This window comes from Vanellus vanellus (genome assembly GCF_965231255.1).
Source record: "Vanellus vanellus genome assembly, chromosome: 1".
Classification (NCBI taxonomy): domain Eukaryota; kingdom Metazoa; phylum Chordata; class Aves; order Charadriiformes; family Charadriidae; genus Vanellus; species Vanellus vanellus.
Window position 1 is genome coordinate 89,374,828 of NC_138905.1, and position 24,713 is coordinate 89,399,540.

Here is a 24,713-nt window from a genome sequence, read left to right on the forward strand (position 1 = left end):
GTTGCTGTTGCTGTGTAGCCCCAGGAAGTTCAGATAATTTGAGGGAAGCAACATCAGACAAACAACCTAGATAATTCCTGAAGATTATCAGAACCAGCTTAGCTGCTGGTTTTAGATATACAATCTCATTGGCACACGAAGCATCCTGTATCAGTACAGAGTGGGTTACTGTTTTTGCCCTTCTGCCTGAAATGGAAGAAGCAAAGAAATTGAAATAAGGCTTGCTATTGTGCAACACTTTTTCTCTAGAGATGTCAGAACAGATGCAAATAAAATTATTATTATCTTCTTTTCATAGGGGGTTAAACTGAGACTTAAACAGTTTAAGTGATCTGTCCAGCATCATGAAATGTGACACCAGCAGAACCAAGTTTCTTGCTTCTGACTTTGTTGTTCTGGTGCCTTCGGGCTGTCTCAGAAAATTAAAATTATATATTGTTACCTGTTGGATTAACTATAATTAATTTTCTTATGATACATGGAGTAGATAGACTTAACAACAGCACAAATATCTTGAAGACCACCAACACCAGTGCACACTAAAATGCCCAGAACTTAGTGGTATGAAGATGACCTCAGCAGCTCACATTTTTCTGAAAGAAGTATCTGACCTTTCTGGAATCTTAAAAAGCCATACCCTGATTACAATTTTACTTTTTAAAAAGTCAGCAAAAGTTTGCAACATCAATGCCACAGGAATTTTGCAAATTGTTCAACATAACTTCTCACAAAAGCCTTGACAACACTGGCAGGGGTCCTGGAGCAGGAAGGTTTCATGGAAAAAACCACAGTGAAATATTCTGGGGAAATATAACATAAGGAAATTAAATACTTTGGATCATTTCAAAAAATGAAAGATTTCTATTTGGTCAGACTGATGCACACATACAAAGAAGATCCTGTAGTTCCTTGGAATTTTTTAGGAAATACAATATCGACTACATTGCTGTTTAAAAACCCCACAACTTTTAAAAAAAATTTGTCATCTGCTATCTTCAAGCTATAAACTCTTATTTCTTGCTTGGAGCTGTCTGAAGTATGTATTTTTACACTTTTGATACAAAACTATTCTTCTGACATTTATGAATTGAAATGTTCCATGTCAGCAATTGTTCATGGAACTTGCCATTCACGTTGGCTTTCTAACAAATATGGCTTCCCACATCTCTTATCATTGTAGCAAACAATAGATACATATCCCTAATTACACAGTAGTAACAGAAAGATGATTAAGAATTATTGTGAGATGTACATATTTCCTTCCATGATGCAGCTGAACTACAATTCCAGTGAAGCACCATGCCCAGAAAAATGTCCCCCATTTAGTGAAGAAGCATCTCAAAACAAAACATTCAGATTGACTTCCTCCACTTGATTTTTTCTCTTTGCTTCAACCTAGCCCCAAATAAAAAAATAGATTTAGTTTTATTAGGTTTTTGCTCAAAGATTTTGGTTTTCATGTTTTGTAGAAGTCTCTATGCTCTGGGAAAACCTTGGTTGTTCTGCATTTTCTGATGAAATCTCCCTATTTAGCCAGTTGTTAGAGGTGTTTAAGAGCACACGTTAAGAAACACAGACACCCTAATTTTATTTTAAGTAGTTCAAAACAATATGTGTTTTGATAATTTTTAGTAGTGAATAGACATAGGGAAACTTGCAAGGACTGTAAGATATATTTCTCTTTCCAAGATTTTTTCTGTAACACAATTAATAGCACTCTCAAGTGCCTTTGCAAGTTCCAGTCTTGACAATTTTTCCACTTACAGAAGACCAAGTATCACAATACAGGGTCATAACTTACTGTGCAAATCACGTATTCTTTACAATCCTAAATAATAGTCTTTCTCCCTGAAAGGAGATGCTTATCGTTACTTGAGTCCTGGTGGCCAACAGGCTCATCACTAGCTGCCCACACAAAATCTATATAGCTACTGAATATCTGTATTTTTTCAGCTTGATGATGTCCTCCAGAGGTGATATTAACAATACTGGAGGGGATTTTTTTTTTTTGCTGCTGCCTACATTCGTACGTTAACCATTGCAAAGCATAATGAAGAGTTGGACGGTTTCTTTAGGTAGTACATCTGTTTGTTGGGGATGGTCCTTATAGATTTGATAAAATTCACAAATTAAATGTTTAACCTCCCAGGTTAAACATTTTTCTTTCAGAGAGGATGTGTCTGTGATGGGGGAGGGCTGAGTCTAGCAGTCCTGTTTCTCCATATGGGAAGCGTGATATACAATGCATCCCATAGATTATATTGTATGATTTCTGGCAAAACCAGCAGAATTTGTGTTATTTTGTGAGGATTGCCTACTACTTATTGAAATTGTGAGAGACGCACAGTGTCATTTGAAACTTCTTCCTTCCCCAAGGACAATTTTGCTCTTCTTGTTGCTTTCTCTTTGGAAACCCTGTTTGAGTCCTGTAAGGCCCTCTTGTTTTGAAAGCCCTTATAATTACAGACTCAGTTGCCTATAACTACAGCTGCTCCTTAATTTTCTATGACACTGGTTGGTTCCTGCCTGACCCACAGTATCTTTTTTGCTATTACTTTGTAATGGTACTCTCTAACCTACGTTCTCCTTTCAAACATATTTCTGGAGCTACATCCTGCCTATGTCATGCCTACTACGCTTTTTAGCTTTCAGACTCCCGCTCCCACTCACGTTTAATTCTTTGTTTTTTCTTTTCTTGATGCTGTATTTATAGATTCTTTTTTTTTTGTCTTTTTCCATAAACCTACTTCAGTCCTCTTAGGACTTTTCCTTTCCATCAGAACGTTGCTATTCAGAATTTAATAAAATGCTAACAAGACTTCTTTGTTCTTTGCGCAAAAGGTGCAAGTGGCTTTCTGTCAGCTGCAGTGCATTCAAATCTCCTTTATCTCCTTTCTGTTTGAAATTCAGCCTTAGACTCCATACAAAATAAAATAAATTCAACTTAAGCCCCAGGTCATACTGGTCTAAGCAACTAGTCCTAAAAACATATCTAACTCTTTTTCTCTGTTCTCCTTCACCAACGGTGATCATGCATGTACCCTGGCAACGTCAGCAGAGGAATTTGAATCCCTCCCCACACCCCTACAATCCCTAGCTCAAGGCCACGGTCACCTAAGCTATAGGGGTAACCGTTAGTTAACCACTGCATAGAAGTGCTGCCCAAAAGAAAAAGCAATGTCCATTTATTACTGGGGGGGAGACGCTGTAGGGAGTGCTTGGAGTCCTGCTCTGGAAGGGAAACGCTGCCTACTGTTTATGGAGGTGGTTATACAAGTGTGACCACACACACAAGCACAGCCAGGAGGTATTCTTCTGGAGAGTCAGATTCTACCTGTCACAGAGACGGCATTTCTTCCGTCACGTCAACAGTGAGGGAAATTATCTCATCCGTCATATCGCAGTTATCACATCTGTACTGTGGGATGGCTCAAACCTGGGTGCTGAGCCAGTGCTTAGTAATAAGAGTGGGAAAAAACATCAGTGGGTGGTCAAACAGGTGACCTTGCCCCCTCCTGACTCCTCTGTGTTTCCTGATAGGTTAAATTGTATTTTGACTAGAATTTCTTTGCCTCCATGAAACCATGAGTCTGAGGCATTCGAAATGTGTACTTAGGGCTGTTCACATTACCAAACGTCTTTTTTTAAATTTTTTTTTTATTTCCAGTGGAAGGAAGGAAGGGCCCCACAGTTCTCTTCAGTTAGAGACAGCAGCAGGGATTTTGTTGCGAAGCTCCGTTGATGCTGAAGGGGCACGTGGAGAGGACTTCTCAGAGTGAGGGCTGGCAGGCTACAGCTACTAAACTGCTGCTCAGAGGTCCTGGCCCAGTGGGCCTGATAAGCTTTCTCCAGCTTCCAGAAAAACATCCCCTTTGGGAGCTACTGAGGATATCTGCTGGGCTCCATCTCCCTCATAAACATTAAATCCTTTTGTTCCCAAACCCTGCCCTCAGCCTTTTCTCTCAACACAAACATCTCTACATAATCCCATGCTGCAGAGGGAAACAGGAAGACATTCCCCCTTTGCCTTCCCTCGCCTTGCCTTGCTTTGCCTTGCCTTCCCTCACTTTCACTCCTCACAGATTTGTTTTTATAATGAAATAAACATTTGGCACCAGTCTTAAAGGCAAGGATATATGAGGTATAAAATAGCGATGGCAACTTCAGGCTGCCCTGTAAACTCATGCACGTTGTAAGCGCCGTGCACGCTTAATCTGCAAGCCTAAATCAGACTATTTTGCGGAGTTTCTCAATCAGATTTTTTTATGACTGGGAAGTGTCTTCTCTCTCTGTTACTGTCAACAGACAAATTGTCTTTTGCTACAGTTGAAGAGCACATCCCTTTATTTTAGCGTTTGCATTTAGCAGATGTCACCCTTAAGCAAATTTAATGTTATTTAAGTTTTTATTTGTGCAGTATATAAATCATCACACTAAACAGTCATGAATACTGTAGGGTAAATTGTGTCAGTCCTTTTAAACTCTCATCTGACTTCTGCTCACTAAGCTGTCTGTACCAGAGTATTTCCAAAGTCTGATGAGCTTCAAGCAATTGGATTTGTGTTTTGAGACAACCTGCCAGGTACCTTTTAATTTCTTATCCTCTAATGGACATTCCCCTCTCTAAAACTAAACTGTGAAACTGAGAACGAATTTATGTTCAAAGGGATCTTTGGAGGTCACCTGGCCCATGCCTCTACCGAGAGCAGGACAACTTTGAAGGCAGATCCAAGTTGACACAAGCTTCATACGTGCTGCTTCAAGGGACAGGGATAAGAGTTGGCACCTTGAGACTCCTAAGGGTTAGAAGCTGAAACTTTATGCTGTTGGGGAAAAAAATACAGTTTGGGGATATATGTGTGATTCTCCTTCTTTGAACAGTTTTCACAAGGGAAAAATGAGCTATATCTTTGCGTTAGATGAAAATTTTGAACAACAACAACATCAAAAATGTTGGCTGCCACAATCCAACAACTTCTTTCTATTGCTGAAAGTTCCCAGACATGGTTCTTAATATCAGTACCCCACTGTGCCGGCAAACACTATTTTAATCAAGTTTTATAGGCCTATATATATAATTAATTTTTTTCACATTCAGAGTTTCATAAACATCATTCTCATTATGGAAAGAGCCAGCAATTGAGAAGACTGAGGCACATGGTTGTTACAAAAATGCTTTGCAAAACACTTCTAAGTAGTCCTAAAATAATTGTGATAACTTATTTCATATCACATCATATTTCCTGTAAAAGTGTACTGTGTGTAAGTGCACAGTCTAAGTTGAGGAAGACTGTTTTCCTGCTGAGTGGTAAAACTCACATATAAATAACTTGATCATCCCAAACTGCTGCTGATATAAAACCTCCTCCTAAAATATATCAGATGTCGTCACGTGTTCCCTATGAAAACAGACGGCCTTCATGTCTGTAGCTGTTGACTATAAAGCTAACTGATATCTTTCTAGATGAAAGGCTCTTGACTGTTTATTAATACAGCCATTTTCAAATGGCCTGAGTTCCTTCCAGACATTTGAGCTTTCTGTTTTCTATAGGGTTGGTGCCTCTGGGGGAGCAAAGAGTCAGCCAAGAGGAAACAGAGGGCGCAGGGACTTAGCCGGGATTACACCTGGGTACCTCCCGAAGTCACCACTGTTTGCCTCTGCCTTTTCCATTTTCCCCTTTCTGCGCAGCGGTGCTGCTGGAGACCTGCTGTGACAGTTCCAGGCCACATCCTTATGGCAAAGAAACTTGAGTTACTTTTACACCCACAGAAAAAGAAAAACAGCAATAATTTACAAAACTTTAAAAGTACACTTAAACCTTAGAGAAAGCAGTGGGATCAGAGGAACCCTCTCTCATCATTTTAGAGATTAGCCTCTAAGCCTGCTGAATGGTCTGCGGTAATCTTTTACAATGTATTTCATAAGCAAACAACCCCACAGGCTATACTGCAACTTTACACCGGGCTGCAGATTTGGAGAGAGCTTCTTGGAACACACAGCATTCAGTTTTCCCAATACAGTGCGCAGACTTAGACCCAAAGAGACTCTGATTTAATCCTGGGTTTCTCATCAACCCTCTGAAACGTGGCCCTACCTCTTAAGCTGCTCCCAAGACACCTCTCTCCAATTAAGGAGAGCTGGGTTGTAAAATGCCACATCCCGTACCCATTTGGCTTGGCGCATTTAACGAGCCATTGTGGTAGAAACAAGGTAATGCCCTCAAGCCACCGAAGACTAATCCATTTTTCCTTCTCCCCTCCCAAATCATTCAACTAGCAAACTCACACCATCAGTTGCACAAATCTGCTCTGTTCTTGAAGGGTTTCTGCAGACAATTTTTCTGTCAGTTTTATGTCTCTCGTAACTCTGGTTAGCTGTGCTCTGGCAGCTGTGGGGTGGTGCCCCCCCCCCACCCCGCAATAAATGCCCTTTTCCAAAGCAGATTCAGTTACTAATAGGCCAGAACTTTCCTTCCCAATGGCCTGAAATGGAAGGACTGCGGGTAGGGCGAAGGCTGAGCACCAGCCTCCTCCTTCCCACTCTCTTCTGCGAGTGGATATACGTGGCCTTGGATGGGGAAGAATAAAATAGCTTCTCATGGTCTCGTCCTTTCAGTGCAAATTTTTTGAGACATGTTTGGAGATGTCGACATAAACTTTCCTCTTTTCTTCCTCCTTCAGGCTGTGTCCACTGGTAATACTTTGAGAAACAGAAATGCTGGGAGGAGACATAAATCTTCTTTGACATTTCACTACTCCTCATTAAATAGAAAGGAAAGCGTTACAATGTTTTCTGGGGATGGCCCCCAGAAATGGTGGATAAATATGTCTTGTATACTTTTCCACAATTTTGGCATTGTGATTTTAAATGGTTTTAAATTCCCTTTTAGTATGCTCCTTCCATCCAAAGTCCCCTCACTCCATAAGGAGACATCTACTTATCAGAGAAGCAGGATGTAATTTCGTATCAGCACCCAGTACTTTCATAGTTTCTCCTACCAAAGCTCTCTATCTTCCAGGCAGAAGTCATGCAACTGAGTAACACCATCCTGTAGGACCTCAGCTTGAGGTTTTCTCCGACCAGGGCTGAGAAGCCACTCAAGTAGAGCTCAGTTTTGAGTTAACAGTCAGTGAAGCAGGATTTCTTTCAGTGCTCTGCTCTGCTGCTCGTTTCCTTTTGCACTTCACCCAGTTCTGCTCCTCAGATTTTAAGAAGACGTTAAAATACCACGTTAGTTGCAAATATAATATGGCACAAACAACTCACCCAGCATGCTGTTTGAGGGAAATGTGGAATAGCAACTGGACTACTGGCAACAACAAATATTTTAAAAAGGAGAAGTTACGTCATAGCCACATTCGCACCGACATGTTTTGAGGTTAAAATTTTTCTGAGCTGTTCTCTCTGAAATAATTGTCTAGCTACAAACACCTCCAAAACAGTCACTAGTGCACAGCAGAGCTAAGCTTGTGCTCAGACAAGAAAAGAACGGGTGGGAATCGATTCTTGCTGGTGTAGAGTTTCATAACTTGCCTATCGGGAGAAAATGCTTGAGACATATCTGGATCATATGGGATAGAAAAAACAACACTTATTAAAAAGATTGCACAAAGCACTACCTAGACTTCATGGGAACCATGATGTTAATGCCAGTGTTTCTGTTAAATGTGAAACATATGCCTAATATGCAGATTAATTTGAGGGACATTCTTTCTTAAATAGCTATAAACATAAGAGCAAGAGGATCTTCAGAATAATGGATCATCTTTAAATATTACTTCAGTACTATCACATGTGATTTTCTCAAAAAAGAGAACTAAAGTGATCCTTCAATTAATGTGATATGAGTGAATAATTCTAGATGGATGACCAATGGGAAAAACATCTGGAAGAGGGTACACTGCCCATCTGTGTACTGAAATGCATAGAGAGGACAATTTGCGTGGACCATAACAGAACTGTCTACTAGGAGCTGGGAAGAGACAGGCCGCTCCTCAGGGAGTGTTTTATCATTACCCACGTTAGCAGGTTATCCTGCTACCCCTTTTCTTAAGTGGAAAAAAATCAAGATTCAAACCACAGTCTTTGCTACTCATACCAAGCCCAGAGGAGTCATACCAAGAACTGGGCTGTGTAAAGTAGCGTGCTCCTGGTGTCGGAGAGGGGTCTAAGGGAGCCCCTTCATCTATCCTAATCACCATTTTCTTCCTTATTTATACTCTTCCTTTCCTAGGAGAATGTTTCCAGCCATGAGAGTGAAAATTACAGGCTTGGATCCCCACCAGCAGTATTATATTGCCATGGACATTGTGCCTGTGGATAACAAGAGATACAGGTAAGCTTTTTAGGTGCAGATTTAGGAACACTGTGATAACTTAGTGTCAGTGAAAGCCTCGGAAAGACACGTGCCATTATACAGCATTGCAAAGGTATGCTGGAGGAGACCATGTTGATTTACACCGATATAGCTGATTTGACCAGAATCGTGAGACACAAACCCAGAGGTTTAATATTCTCTCTTGCACTTTTGGATTGAAATCTTGCTCTTTTCAAATAGCAGCTTTTAATTGGGGAGATCCCTACTATGTATTTCACAATTGACGTAATTAGCAATGACTGAGGGAACAGAGTTATCAACAGGGAGTCTGGAGCCTCTAGAACTACTTCAGCAAGAAAGGAACGGGCAAGTGGCAGCTCAGGTCTGGCCTGAACTGAATTGGGTGATTTTTGTTGTAAAAGCATTCACTGTCCAGCACAGCAGCCACAAGGAATTTGGGCCCTGACCTACAGTATAAGGACATTGAGAAACCCTCTGGTGAATCTCCACCACTGAGCTGAAAGACAGGAAGAAGAGATTTCTCTGGTATTAATGTGCTCCCAATCCTAAAAAGTACTGTGGAAAACTCACGGTCCTCTGCAACCCAGAAAACTATCCAGAGGGAGGTGATTGATCTCTACTCATTCTCTGAGAGCAAGTCTTTTCCCCAAATAGTTTTGATCACACCACATTTCAAGATTCAAGAATTGATCCTCTGCTTTAAAAGCCAAATATTACATTTTTGCTCTCAGATTGTGCAGAATGTTTCTCAGGAAAATGTTTTTCCTGGGAAGCATCATGGTAGTTTGTGACACTCAGCTAGATGTTTTGCCCCTTTCTTTGGTTCTGATAGCATTAATGTCAAAAATAAACACATTGCCTTACACTTTGTTTCTGTTCTTGTTAGTTTGTGCAGCCACATAGAACAAACCAGCAGCAAAAGGAACAGATTTTTTTTTTTTTTTTTTTTTTTTGCATTTGAGTCCTTGAGTGTTAGCAGGACTCTTTGTGAAATGCCTTAGGCTGAAGGAGCCACAGGACAGAAAGAGAAGTAGTGTCTAGGCAAAGCTGTGGTAGAGAAATTTATGGCATATATAGGATAGCTCAGTCAGGAACACAAAAGATCGCAAGACACCAGGAACAAGGAAGTTATTTTTTCCTCTAATCCCAACATTTATTATACTATGTGGAATTTCCTATTTTGCAACATTTCAAACCAGAATTCAGTTTTATCAGTTGTTCTCGTGGTATCCACTGGATTTTGCCCTTTCCGAATGAAGACACATGTGTTTTGCACAGTCTGGCATGGCAGCCAGTGCAGATTTCCAGAAATTACAGGGCATTTATTAATATTTTCAGAAAGGGCTTTGTTTACCAATATTTTCTAGCCTCTTACTCTGGCTCAGAGAGAGTTAAGGAGTTGAGAAGGCACATGTGGCGGAGTTTTACGGGGAAAATAACTGCAAAGGTGGTTTTAATAAGGAATCAAGTCTGAACAAGTGGCTCAGGGGTAATCTGGCTTTCATTTAGAAGGTAGGAGGTTGCAATAAAGCACATTCTCCCCTGACTGCAAATGAAAAGCTTGGAGTGCATGCGGTAGGGTGGCAGGGGAGGGGGAGCCCTGGAAATGTTCCTCAGGTGAGTGACAACTTCCCTTAGCCATCTCCCCTTCCTCTTTCAGGTATGTGTATCACAGCTCCAAGTGGATGGTGGCTGGCAATGCTGACTCCCCAGTGCCCCCGAGGGTTTACATCCACCCCGACTCGTTGGCTTCTGGAGACACCTGGATGAGGCAGGTGGTCAGCTTTGACAAGCTCAAGCTGACCAACAACGAGCTTGATGATCAAGGCCATGTAAGTTAGAAGCTGATTGTGGTGCCTGCTGCTTCAGCCTCGCTCCTCTCAGACTTGAAGGGGTGGTGCTGCTGCTGCAATGCTCCTGTGTCCCGCTGGGCACGCATGCTTGTAGCCACTTCTAGAGTTATGGAGCTTTTTTCCCTACTTTGGTGCTTTTCTTCAAAATGTTGCCTGACCCTATAAAGCAGTAAAGCCCCTTTATCCCTGTACATAGCACAAACTTCATCTCATACGTACTTGTAAGAAAAGGGTAATTTTCTTCATGGTAGCTCTTACTCCATCCCCGCTTCCTTGTGCATCTGGATATAGCATAAAATATTTGGAAAGAAACCCCAACTTTTCCTTCTGCTTTTGTTTTCTCTTCAGATAATCTTACATTCAATGCATAAGTACCAGCCTCGTGTTCATGTCATCCGCAAGGATTTCAGCAGTGATCTTTCTCCTACAAAGCCAGTTCCTTCAGGAGATGGGGTGAAAACCTTCAACTTCCCTGAGACTGTCTTCACCACAGTGACAGCCTACCAAAATCAACAGGTAAACCCGTGTGTCTTCAGACTCCTTTAATGTTGGGTGTTCATAAAAATATCAGTGTGCTCTTTGTGTTTGAGACATTAACTTCTCTAAGAAACGTAGCTCAAGAAGAGTGCACACTTTACAGGCTCACTGTGGTTTTTGTTTTTTTTTTTCTGCACAAAAAGAAAATGCCTGCTATGGGGTAGTGTGTAGACACGAGGTATCTAGCCAGAAAACCATCTTGCGGAAAAGGTGCCTGCACTTTTTACTATAAAGTAAGTAGGTGACATCAACCATGAAGAGATGTATTGTTGTCACTTTTCCTTGCTGCCTCTGGTACAAACTACAGTGTCCTGTCCCCACTGTATTTTTAAGGCAGTACAACTAGTCCAGATTTGTTATCTCACAGAGAAAACACGTAGGAACTTTTTTCACTGCTGAAATGAAGGAAAAAGTTTTAGAGAAGAGGAATCTCATCAGTTTGCTGACAAAAGAAGCCTTTGAACATAAGCAGCAGCAGTCCATGTACTGCATATGAACTAAAATTCTCATGCATAATTCACGTTTGATTCAGATCTTGCACAGCCCCCAGTGGAGAGTGTTACTATTGACTCCAGATATCATAAGGAAAAGATGTTGCCACAGTGGGATCCTATCTGCAGAGGCCTTGGCTGCTGAGCTTTGTTACTGATCTGCCCTTTTTCTTAAACTAGACTTCATGGCACTATGAAGTGTAATCTCAGTCCACGCTAGTGTTTGATTCCAGAATTCCCTGTCTATCCCTATTTTCCCTGAAGATATGATATCGTTGAGAGGAAATTAATTGCTAGTTTTGGAAAGGCCTTGCTGTGGATTACACACGTTTGCTCCCCCTTCCCCTTCAGTGGCCAGCGAAATCTGGTGTCCTGCTCTTTGAGGAGGAGGTGGCCAGCTTCATCAATTCTGCAGGCGTGTTCATTGCACACACTGAGAGCTCCTTGTTATTGAGAGCTCCACCCATTGCCTGTGTAGTCTCCTTATATATTGCTCATCTGCCAGAATCCTTTGGGATTCCCATTAGCCTTCACACCACCTCTGTCATGTTTTGGGCTCACTGTGCTGCTCTTCCCTTGTTCATGTACACATACTCCCTATTTTATTCTCAGGTGAGAGGCGCTGTGCACATCCCATCTCCCTTTCCTGCCATTCTTCTCCTTACTGGGGTGGGGGCTATGACGGCATTAAAAGGGCCATGTAACTTTACTTTTTCCCAGCCATGTGAAACAGAATCTCAGTTGGTGAAGTTTTTTGTTGTGTTAATAATATGTCCACCCAGAGAGGTACCGTCATAAGCAAGAATGAGTAAAGCTAAAACTGGCTTGGAAGAAAAAGAATCTGTTATCAAGCCTGTTAGGAAAATGGGTTACACAATTTTCTGCCACAAATTGCAGAGGAGTCTTGAATTGGAAATGCCGAGGTAATTATTTCTCCAAGACAACATCTGTGCTCCTGGAGAATAACTTCATGAACTCAGTGGACATCATTATATTTAGTATTGTTACACTGAGGGACAGGCCCATGTCAGATCAGTTTAGGGCAGATTGCAATATTTAGCCAATTTGTAACAATTGTGAATTGTAACAATTTAGTGAATCATTATAGAATTTTTATTTTGCAACATATAAGAGAGAGCACACGTGCTGATGGTACTCCCGTGGCCGCTTCTGGATACCCACTCCTAACTTTTTCTTACTCTGGTCCCCTTGAATTGACTTAGGTTAGGATCCAAAACGAATCAACTATTCCAGCAGAAAAAAATATTGCAACACAACGTTGGGTTTGCCATCATTGCAGCACTGGAAATTTCCTGACACCCTTCCCACCCCCCCACGCCCCCGGTCCCAAATACATGCACACAAACTTTTAACTGTAGACCAGACATGGAAAGAGGACAGAGAAAGGCGAAGAAACGAGAGACAATAAGTCTGTCATTCTTTCCTAAAGACCGGACCTATAAGACACAATTACACGGGTAAGGGAGGTGCTAAGGGAGGGATCTCTGTCAGGCACTGGCACTGAAAGCCACCTCACTGTAAAGAAGCACTGAAATTTCTTCCTGTCTCTGAATTCCAAACATTTGGGGTTTTTGTCCAAAACAATCATATCTTTTATGATACCAGTAAAGGAGATTCAAGTGCGTTGGAGAAACCTTATCATTAAAAATAAGTCTAAATCCCCTGAATCTGCCTGCATGCCCTCCAGTGGCTGTAAAGCTTTGCCTTACTGGGAGAAAGGTCTCTGGAAATAATTGTAAAATGTTAGCAAATCCACCACAGGGATTCCCTCTGCTGTAATTCCATCCTCCACAGAACATATCTGTCTCTGTCCACACAAGTCCCAGGACAGCTGCAAAGTCAGGCTAGCGGAAATTAAGTTCACAAATTAAGCTTCTGCAAAAATAGGAGCTGCATTCCAGATCTGAGGTTAATATCCAGAGTAAGGGCTTGGTTCTGACAGAAGCAAAACACCTGCAAATCCGCTTCAGATCCGTCTGTATTAAACTAGTCCCTTTTGAGCAGTTTCAGCAAAACCACCTCAAATTTGATAGGATCTGGAGATCTCGCTCCCTTTTCACTCCAGAGAGAGGGTCTCTGGGACAAGATGAGGTTGGCAGAGGGAAGCTCCAGGCTGGGGAATAGCCGACAGGGAGTACGATACCACGGGCTGCAAGGTCAAAATCCCTATATTGTTTTCCGTATTTACCAACATGGAATTCATGCCTAAAAATAAAGTAGGAAGGAAGATTCCCCCAAAGGATTTGGTCCAGCTGTCGTCTTCATTGTTTAGAGGGGGAAGGTTTCCAGACCAGAAAACCCTTGAAGGGCCACCCAGATGCTGACCAGAACAGCAGCACCTTGTGCACGTAACCGGGTGGGCAGCTGCCGTCTTTGGAGACTGTAGCCTGTACTTTGCTTGGCCTTTTCTCCTTAGCATTGTTTGAAGGTCCACGAGTGCATCCGGCTGTCCAGCTGCTGGATATCTAGAGTGTTGAGACTGGGACAACGCAGATACCAGACCAACCTGAGCAGTATGCCCGCTTCCTGAACCACACGACCATTGATGAGTTACAGCTCCCAGGGTTTTGCGCTTAGGTCCAAGCCGTGCTTCTGCTTTGGGAACAGCTTCTCAGCCCCAGCGCTGTGCCAGGTTCCCCAGTGCTGCCGGGTTTCTGCCTCTGGCACTGTTCATTTGCAAAGCAGATAATCAGTTCATGGACAACGGAAGGGCAAATGTAATATAAGTCTGGGGAAATAAGTATGAAAGGTCATCGTACAGGTGGTTTGGGTAAGAGTGGTAATCATCAGTAATTTTCATTTGTTGAAAGAAAAAAAAATTTGGAGACATCAACTAATTCTTTTTTTCTTCCTTTGTAGATCACCAGATTAAAAATTGACAGAAACCCCTTCGCTAAAGGTTTCAGAGATTCTGGGAGAAACAGGTAACAGGAACTTGTTTGTGTTTCCTCACTGATGTCTTCTCTCTTTCCCATGATGAGTGCAGAGGACGTGTCTAAGGCTGAGGAAGGCGTTTTGTGATCTTAATCAATTTTTACAGAAGTTTGCTGTAGACTAGTCTTAGAGGAATCAGAAGGACTGTTTTACTTTGCCTAAACGGATCCAATGTATAACCTTTCCAGGTTAGCCAGATATAGACTGACCCCGTTTCTTTTCAGAAGTCTCCTCCAGTGCTGCTCCTGTCTCTGCCTGGATCCTGCAGTCCCAAACTGTGAGAGAGGGTTTTAGATATTCTTAGACAACGTATCTGTAGAGACAGCTTATTGCTTTCCTGCTTGACAGCGTTTTTTCTGTGACTGTATTTTTTTGCTGTCGTATGTTTAATTTCCTGTTCACTGCTACCTTAGTACCCCATCCGTTACCGCTACTTAGAAGGTTGCTTTCTTCTGTATGTATGTTTTGCTATTGTTTTTTTTTTTTTTCCTGCTGGATAATTAATTTATTTATGCTCATTTCTGTTATTTTCATGTTCCTCTGAGCTTTCGTTGTTGAGTAACACAATTAAAACAATCTTTAGCATCTCTGATAAGTTATTAGTAAACTGTTCACCTATTACTGATATGGTGCCATGATATCCAAAGAATTAGGTAAAATAAATAAACTTGTAAAGATAGTGTAGAGTTTCTAAAAAAAAAAAATAAAAAAAATTCTTACTAAATTGAAGAACAGAGATAGAAAAATGGAGGATTGCAGATTGCAAAACAGACAAATAGGTCACAGTCTAACACTGCAAAACAATTAAAGCTGTAGGACAGGGGGCCTGGACGCTTTTGGTTGTTATTATATGTAGAGCTGCCTGAAGGGCATCTTTTAATTTTAATTTTCACAGAAGGTTCCAAAACTCACAAATGTTTGCTTTACATTAGAAGAAAAATTGAGTTTCGATAAGTTTGCAGGATAAAAGTACAAAATATTCTAGTTTCAAATAATTTCAGCTTTTCTCCAGTGATATCAAATTCTTTCACTTTGATTGTGTCACTGAATTTTGTCAGGATTTTTATGAAATCATAAGTAGAACACCTTAAACATTATTTAGAATATGCTATATTTTAACAACACAATAATAAAACAGGAACTTTAATCAAAAGAACTTTTGTATTCATAACAGACATTACAGAGATCAAAAAAGAATAAGAAAGTCCAAAGAAAAAGTTTCAACTTTTTATGTGGTAAATAAAAGGATACATGGGTATCCTTTAAATCAGCATGACAAAGGCTTTAAACATTAAATTAGTTATAGAATTAGGCATATATGACCACGTTACAAGAACCCTAGGACTGTAAAGCAAGGCTCTGTGTGTGCGGACCGGAGCGGAGGTTGTGTGCATGCCCTTATTTGCTGTCCCCAAGGGCACTGTAATTCCGTTTTTACTTGCATGCTCCTCGTGTGTGTGTTCACCAGAACCGCTGCCTCATTCATGGTTTGGTATGGGAAGCGTTCAGTGAATGGGCAACTGCCCCGCGTTTCCCATCACCCGTGTAAGCGCTACACTCTCCGGGATCACGAAGAAGACATCTTACTGACCTGGTGGCTTCCTTGCTCGGCTCCTCTGTTCTCATCTAAATGTAGCTATGTGAAAAGATGTTACCACCCTTATTTAATTCCCGCCGTGAGCATTAGTTCTGGTACTTGAGGCATATGTGACTTTTACTCTGTTCTCCTCTCCTGCGTGGGGGAAGTAGCGCGTGCCCCGAGGACAAGGTCTTCCCTGTGTGCGGAGATACAGCTGCACGGGAGGCTGGGCTTAGAAGAGGGATTGATGCAGTTCCAGGTACATGGTGGGCGAGATTAACGTGGAAGGCATTAATAAGGTCCTAGCCCAGTGAATTTGGACAGTTTCCTGAAAAGGTTGGGAATTACTGATCTTTGTGGCTCATTGATTTAAGAAAGGGCAGGAAATTGCTACATGGCTGCAGCTGTGGGGAGGGCTCAGTAAGGCTCTCTGCTGATGTAAAGAGGAATTAAAATCTTTAAGGTATTACACATCAAAGAGAGCAGCCTGAGGCCTTAGGAAGAAAAAACAGGCAAAGGTATTTGCAAGCGTATATAGCAGTCAGGCGCCTGCCTCACAAGCAGTGGTCTGGCTAAGGTTGCACCACTATCGTCAAATAGCGGAGGACACTGGCGCTCAGCTGCTCCCTTTAAAGAGGACACATACATAGATGGACACACAGGAGGGGAGAAGAGAAAAGCATTAAGGTCCAAGCTGTGCGTGGAAAGGACTCTCCAAATGGCACTTAACTGTGCTGGGTGGCTCCTCTTCCCCTTGTGACTTTCTAATCTCATCAGGGTTACTGGTCGACTGGAGTGATGATTGTGATGCTCTGTAGCTTCCCACATCCCCACAACAACTTTGGTCAGCTACGGTGCCTCAAGCTATAGCTGGAGAATGTCCCACTGAAAATGTAGGCCTCCTTTGAAAAAGAAATAGAGTAATTTGGAAAAGGGGCCGTTTGTGAAGCAGGCAAGTGTAGTATATGTCCAAGGTTTTCTGTATAAGGTCTTAAAAGAAAAAAAAATGTAGTGTGTCAGCCACAGGGACCACAAAACGTCTTGAGGCAGCTCCAGGGCATCGTATCCTAGCAACATCGGGATACTGAATCAGAGCCGTGGTTAGAGTTTACCAGCAAATGATGGAGAAAAAATCCCAAACACTGGAAAAAACAGAGTGTGGTGGGAAAAGAGGAACTCTTAGGCCACTTCTTCCCTGGGACTTTTCCTCTCTGCTTTGTGTTGAGGCTTTTCCGTGAAATGGAGATGGATGTTTTTCCTTCAGTTATATCGTATTCTGATACTGTTTCACTGTTGTTGCCTGCTGCAGAAATTACGGGGTTGACTGTTTTTTAAAAAACTAGTTTCCCTTTTAAATCTTGCACTTCCAACAGCTCACAATCTTCCCGTATGTTTCCTTATGAGTGTGCTCTGCCTTCATTCGTACAAGAGACTGCTAAAATCCTCCTGCCCTAGGGACACCCCATCCCCACTATGCAACCGCCTGTATCCATCTGAGGGAACGATCTTTTCATGGATCCCTTCTTGGATCTCCTTCAGTTGCTCACATGGTTGTCTCCCTTCACAACTGACTGCCTCAGTCCTTGCCCTGGAAGAAGGAGCCGTGAGGTATTTCAGTGGGAAGGATGCAAACAGCTCAGCAGCTGTACGTTGTTTTGCAGTCTTGGAGCACTCGAACCATGTTAACTAATGGTGTTCAGAAATCTAGCCATCAGCCTTGATGGGTTAGGGAGTTAGCCTGTGTTAGAAGGCCGATTCTTAGTTCCCTCTTATTAGAGATTCCCTCTACATGATTTTTGGTCCCTCTTTGCTTTATCTGCAAAAGCGCAGGAAGCATCTGTAAAAGTGAAACAAGACCACTGGTCCTGGTAGTGAAAGGACGCCTACATCATGTATGTACGAGGCAGGTATTACTTGATTGCTTTCCCGAACTTCAAGAGATTGAGAACGAGAGTTTTTGACATATGGAGCTCAGCTAGCCACATGTTTAGGTAGCGAGGGTGCAGGTTTAATGCCACAGAGCCTCTTTTTGGAGACTGAGTAAAGTTCATTTGACAGTGGGGTCCTTGGGGGAGCTCCTTATCCAGGAGGAAGCCAGAAGGGACAACAGTCAGGAAACTCAGCAGGGTGAGGGAAGAAAAAAACCCTAAGCTGAAGGCAGGCAACAGCACTTTCCTTTAAGATGTGGGCAGATGAGGTGGATAGAAGTTGTTTGTGTTGGAAATGCTCTTTGAGCTTTTGTCTAGGGTAAGAGAGCCAGGAGGGTGCTTGGAGCCAATAGTTTGGCTTCCCCGGTGAACAATGAAACGATGACCTGAATCCTGCGTGCAGCGGGAATGGCAAGGTCAGCCATATGGGATGGATTACGGAGGTGCACAGATAGCTCGTACATCTTTTTTCATTTTTCAGACAATGGAACGGTTTCGTTTATTGCCTATTATTAAAACTTTATAGCACTAAAAATAAAAAAATGAATGAAAAAGAGAGAGCGAATTTTGGATACCTTTTAAAGGACTGACCTTATTAAAATAAAGCTGGCAGTGAGTCCTCTTCTGATACTTTTTTTACTTCCTTCATAAAGATGGTGTGAGAGGGGAGGGTTTATGGCCTGATAGACAGTTTGAAGTCATTTTTTCAGTGCAGTTCTTTGGAAGAGAAAGTGGATGCCACATGGATCATGTTCAGCACACTTGGTACCGGCAGCCCTCACCAAAGCCCAAAAGAAGTTGCTGAGATTTCAGAAATGCTGAAAACAAATCTTTTTTTTGTCAGCGTTTATTGCTGTCCCATAACGTCTCTTCATTGGCCAGGTTGGGTTTGTTTTCCCTGTTAGGGGCTGGAACACACACAGAATAGCCCTCCGGTATTTCTGCTGACTAGGAGAGCGTTACCTTTCTCTCCTGTGGTGGAGGTCTGTGATGTGGCTCTGGATATCTGGGTACCACACTAATGTCATAAACTGCTATGCAAGAGAGGGTTGTTGGAGTTGCAGCGATGGGGTTTCTTGATTCCCACCCCCTCACCCCACCATATTTTTTACAAAAATAACAGTACGTAACAGGAAGAAGAAAAAAAAATATATTGAAAGGTTAGGGATAGAGTTGTAAAATCAGTCACACAAATGTGGTGTGCATTCTGACCCAAGCTGTTTTTGCGTGGCTGCACATTGTTTTTCCGCAGTACTCCATACATGGGGTGATAGGTGCCTAGCAGGTTAGCATAAAAGGCTGCTATCTCATGGATCTTGTCTGATGCGTGGAAGACTCTGAAAGTTCACTAAGGATGTGTTCTGCTTAGATACTATTTTAGAAACGCCCACAACATTTGTTATGCACAAAGACAAAAAAACCTAAAACACCCAAACCAGGAAAGAAAGGATGATCTAGGGGACCTACAGGGACCTAAATTTGTGTGTAAGAGAACTGGACATAACTTTGAGCTCTGTCACCCACATACTTAGGGAGGGTGTTTTATAATGTATGTTCAACATGTTCAACTTCCACCTCTGGGGGAGTAAATGACTCTTATTTGGAGCAGGAAGAGGAAAGAGGTGAAAGAGGTGGCTTTAAGCCAACTGTGGAGTTTGGCATCCATTCCTCAGGTACCTGTGGCTGCAGCGTTGCCCAGAGCATTACACAGCAATCTCTGAATCCAGTGGAGCCACAGTGCTGCTGCCAGCAGTGGCAATGTGGAAAGGGGAGGGTGACAGGAGCTGCGTCTGCAGTAAAGGGGCTGTTCTAGACCTGCTGCCCTGGAGCAGGAGGAGGTGGGTCCCTGCTGGCATCCCTCCTTTCCCTGGCATACGGGGCAGGAATAGAGCAGCTTTGCACTCAGTGCTGCCGTTTACCCCCTGCGGGCTCTCAGGCACAGTGGAGTCCAACCCCTGAAAGCAATGTATTATTCCTGGTTTACTCTTTTATTTCTTCTTTTTATTATCTCCCGACTATTCTCTTTTTCCCTTTTCTTTTAGAAGTACAAATTATATGGTACTTGTGAGAACTGTATTGATACAGGGGAAAGTGGTAGGCAGAGAGTTAGGCACTTTGAGCTGTGAATCAGGCTGAGCTGAGGTAATAGCTTTAACCTGCCTTTACAGTTTCTCTGGGCCACCTCCTGTTAGGGGTTGGATTTTACTGGAAAAGAGTCATGAGATCAAGTCAGACGCTGGTGCAGAGTGGGGCCATGTGCATGGGGATCTAATGACTGAGCCAGACTGTGTGAACCCTGGTTTTAGTGAGCTGGCCTCCCTGCGTAACTGCACAATCCTCGTGGCAGACGCAGAGCAGCTGGATCAGCACAGCTGGAACTTTCAGTCTGCATTTCTGGATGTATGACTTGGTTTTAATCGTCAGGGCAGGGCCTTTCAACAGCAGGTCTTGCTGCATTGCAACCTGCTCGGGGTGTTTTAAACCCCCTGCGTGCATGGTACCAGAAAGTCCTCCCTGGGTGTTTGGGCTGGGGATCGTTTCACGAGGGTGCAAAAAGGTACCGTTCTCTTCCTGACTGTGTGTGTGTTGAGAAGCGAATGGAATCTGAACACGTGTGGCTTTCTCACACGGGGAGTGGAGGCAATCCGGGGGGTAGTGCCGGTCGTCGAAGAGCTGCTTTTGCACGCAGAGCCCGGCTTAGCAGACGGGTTCGCATTCTGCGCTGCCTTGTTGTCTCTGAGCTCCATGAGCTGGCAGAGGCCACTGTATTAACCAAATAGTTTTGTTGTAATGTGCTCAGCACTAGTGTGAGACTGCTATGCAGAGATGTCTTCTGTTTCTACTTCTAACAGCTTAGCAGCTAATAAACACCATGCAACAACCTCTCTTCTAAACCTCCTCTTAAAATACAGAGTTTGGTTTGCCAACTCCAATGTATTTAAAGCATCCGAGCTTCCGGGGAGACTTTGGAAAGTTAACTGAGTGAGCAGAGGCACGTGCAGAAAGACATTTTCAGAAGCAAAAGGCAGCTCCAGTATCAGCTCAACATCTGATGAGAGGCTCTGGGGATGTTAGAGCCTTTTGCATTGAAAGGGGATATGTTCTCACATTTGACAAAGCATCTCTAGTCCTGTTCTGTTAGTGCAGGGGCTATAACCCACTGCTGGAAAAGAGGCAGGGGAAGGTGAGGAATGGGGAACAGAGCAATGTGCAGCTTCCGCAGAGGAGAGCCTTTCCTGGGAAGAAACTCCGGGGGGTTGCCTCGTAAAGAACATGGAGGTCTTTTGCTGATGCACCTGTGTCCTCACTGAGCCTGTGGAGTTAGAGACTTTCAGCAGAGCTAGCATTCTGTGATGAAAATAAGAACAAATCTGAGACCCCAGCCCTTCAAGAGGAAATTTTCTTACCTGATTTTTGTCTTTTTCTCTTTGGTGCTATCTTTGTGGTGAGTTAGCAACCAAAAGCAGAGATGCCGCTGATCTTTTATAAAAAAACTCTTATGCATTTGTAGTTGAAGTCCAAAACCAAGGAGATTTCCTTCTGAATGTCTTCCCATAACACTTCAAAGGAGTGCATGCACTTGCAAGCATGCCTTGAGGAGCTTGTCATGTGTCCCCTCCAAAGCAGACAGAAAGTTTGGGATCCTTGTTAAAAAAAGTAAAAGGAGCTGGAAAACTGTTAGGAGTTTTTGAAATCCTGGGCTGGGGAAATTTCATTTTACTCTAGTGGTTAGCACCTGTGCGGGAAGGCTCACTTGAGGAATTCACAGATGCCAAGGTGACCTTTTGGTGGCCGCTGGCAGTCTGTCAAGCAAGGTCAGAGCTCTCTTTCCCCAGTGCCGACACCCTTGCCAGCTGACTGACATTCTTCTTCTCTCCTTCCTTTATTTTCATTGCACAGGACGGGGCTGGAGGCCATTATGGAGACCTACGCCTTCTGGAGGCCCCCCGTGCGCACTCTCACCTTCGAAGACTTCACTACCATGCAGAAGCAGCAAGGTGAGCATACAAAGGGCATGCAAAGAGCTGTAGAAAGAGCAGGGGAAGAGGGTGTAAGAGCAGCAACGCGCTCTGCTGTGTGTCCAGCAGCCGGGATGGGGATGTCACGCACCCTGTTGAGCTCTTGATTGCTGTGAAAGGACACAGAGCACAGAGAATATGGGTGGAAACAGTGGACAGGCTGTGCCTTATGAGGAGCAATGGAGCTGCTTCATCTCCCTGGTGTCCCCAGTGCTAGAGCTAGAAGGAGGAGCAGGAAGGAGCGTGGGGTTAGGCGAGCCAGCCCAAGTACGTGGCATGAGTTAAGTGTGAAGAGAGCACAGAGGGACTGAGGAAACGCTCCAGCAGATGCATTGTTCTCCGTTTACAGTTAACATTTGCCATTTGTGTGGAAACACAAGGGGAAGGGGTGTATGTCCTCTTGGAAGCTTAGGAGAATGTTCCTCCCCCTAAAATCACACTGTCTCGCTCTCAAAACTCGGTGGCTTTGCTGGAGAGACTTTCTATTAGTACAAGTCTGGGAGGAATTGTTGGGTAGGCCAAGTGTTTTCCGCTTGTTCATGCTGTGTCTTTTCATAGCTTCTGCCCTTTACATCTCTCATTTGTTAAGTAGAGCTTTCATCTCTAGTTTCGGGCTGTGTTACTTTTTTTTTTTTTCCATGGCTAGGACTTCCCCATTCACTTCATCGCAGATATTTCTAGTTAAAGACACAGTGGTCACTGGGAATAGAGGTATCAGGGCAACCTGGAACTTTTTTTACTCCAATATACATGCAAGAAAAGAAACAATCCAAAACTACATTCAAATGTGACACCTATGAGGTTAAACAATCAAAACCTGTGCGTGCCCTGTGTAACAGATTCTCCAGCCTCTCACACCTGAGCTTGACAGCACCCCAAAACTTCTCTCTAGACCTTTAATCCATCTGGGAATGGCATGGTTTCCTTCAGAAGGAGAGGGGCAGCAGTGGCTGCAGGGGCTGCCCATCTCTGGGGCAGTATCCCCCAGAAGGGGATCCACAGCAGGAATCTCTTCTGGTCATCCATCCCCCACCCCAGTTCCCCGTGCAACACCCCAGAGCCCAGGTCACCTGCTAAATCATTTTCCTGATGGCACAGCACCAGAGGAGGACAGAGCACGCTCCTGTTGGCTGTGTTAGACTCCCCATGCGTGGCCTTTGCATAACCACCCAACCTGTCTTAAACAGCACAGAGTGGAGCAGGAGAGGTTTTGCACAAGCTCAGGGGCCTGTGCCGAGGAGCGTTTGCAGTGGGGTGTGTGGTCAGAGATGGATTAAAGCAGGGATTCAGAAACGTTTTCATCACCCACCTAAATAGAAACATAACAGCCTTTCCTTCTGGTCACAGTCGCTGAAGCAGCCTCCCTCCTCTGTCTCACCCCCTATTCGGGCTCCCACACCTCCCCTCCCTTCCCCTCCCATTGGTTATCAGATAACATCCTAGGGGCAAATCCAGCTATTGCTTACGTGGTAAGGTAATATTAGGAAAGGAAAATATTTAATGTATTTTTAGCTTGTTTTAATATAGTTTGGCAGCTGAAAAACCAGGAAGCAAGCCAGTACCCTGTGACCAGCCGGCTCTGTGCAGACCACCACTGCGCCACAGACCACTAGGCTTAGGGCAGCCCTTAACTAAAGCTGTGTCCGTAGGTCGGTCTTAAAACTTAATAACTCACTCCAAAACAGTGCTCTCGAGCTCTGCATTTAGCCATGTGAAATGGTCTCAAGATAATGAATCAGAAATATTCCTTCCGTCACAGTGCCCACCCCTTCAGTGGTTGCTGTAACAAGCTGACCCCTGGTCTTAGCAAGAGGTGTAAGGCCAAGGTACAAACACACTCTATTTTAATTTCTGGCTGCTGGGACAGGCCCCGAGGGCTAGCACAAATATGCTGGTCTGGAGGCCTTGGAATTGCTGGCAGAAAGAGCAAGAGAGATGCTGAGGTGGCTTTAAGGCACATGTGATTCTTCCCTCCAAATGTAAGATGACCAGGGTGCACAGTGCCCATACCTCTTCATCTCCTTGCTTTCAAGCACATGAACTGTGTAACAGGTGAGTAAATCACTGGTGTTTAACAGCTGACTTCAGCGTAAGCTATCTCACCTCAGATCCTCTGAGCCTTAGTCAGTCTTTTCATGTAAGTGCCTTGCCTGGGACTTTACTCCTCTCCCACTTGAAGCTTCAGCGCTCTGAGCTGCATGCTGTTTTCTCATACCCTTGCATACTTATGAATTAGAAGTTTTCAGGGTGTTATTTTAATAAACAGACACTTTAATTCTAGATCATGCTGTTGTCTCCAAAGCTGGGTGAATATGCGGCATCACTGAATAAACATTTGAGGAATCGCAAGCCTCCATTTTATCCCTTGAATTTTTAGTTGGGAAACTGCACTGGGGCTACAGGAGACTTTTGGGACTGGATGTGTCCACTGCAGCTTAGGAGGAGTGCATACTTACTGCAGAGAGACAAGATGAGAGCAGCAAAAGTTGCCACATGCCTAAGATGAAATATCATTGATGAGGAGCCAGTTATGGTTGTTCAGCCTGGTGAGGAGAGAGAGGCTACATAATGGCCTTGAAATAAGATGCTGCCTGTGGTGGGTAGGAAAAAAGCAATAGGCTCAAGTTATATGCAGTCTAGCAAAGTGCCACAACAGATCCCCTGTAGGAACTGTGTAATTCAGCCTTGGTTTTCTAGACAAGAGTCCCCCTTACTGCAGTAAGAAAAAATAATGCTTTCTGGGCCAGAAGCTTGGGACTTCAGCTGCGTAAATATGGTGCCTTTCCTGCTTTCCAAATAGATTTTTCTGTGCTATGGATTGCTATGGATTCTTAGCTTTTCTTTTGTCACTTGGTAAATTTTTATGAAATAAAAGTGTTATCTGCCTTTTTCAAGATAGTTTTGTCAAACAAATCCAACTGAATTATTTGGTTAGGTTAGAGGTTTGACTGATGGAAATAACTGTGTAGGTGTGATGGATTTTTGGAGAGTGTGTAACTTATTGCCACGTGT

General features: G+C 43.3%; 1 protein-coding gene across 1 annotated transcript in view; it reads left to right on the plus strand.

Annotated features, from left to right (window-relative positions):
* TBX15 (T-box transcription factor 15) overlaps positions 1-24,713 on the plus strand; it is a 99,772-nt gene that overhangs the window by 61,124 nt on the left and 13,935 nt on the right. Inside the window, exons 3-7 of the mRNA XM_082498522.1 lie at positions 8,235-8,336; positions 10,000-10,171; positions 10,541-10,708; positions 14,101-14,165; positions 21,583-21,680. Of these exons, the coding sequence (XP_082354648.1) occupies positions 8,235-8,336; positions 10,000-10,171; positions 10,541-10,708; positions 14,101-14,165; positions 21,583-21,680 (605 nt within the window). The remainder of the gene's footprint in view (positions 1-8,234; positions 8,337-9,999; positions 10,172-10,540; positions 10,709-14,100; positions 14,166-21,582; positions 21,681-24,713) is intronic.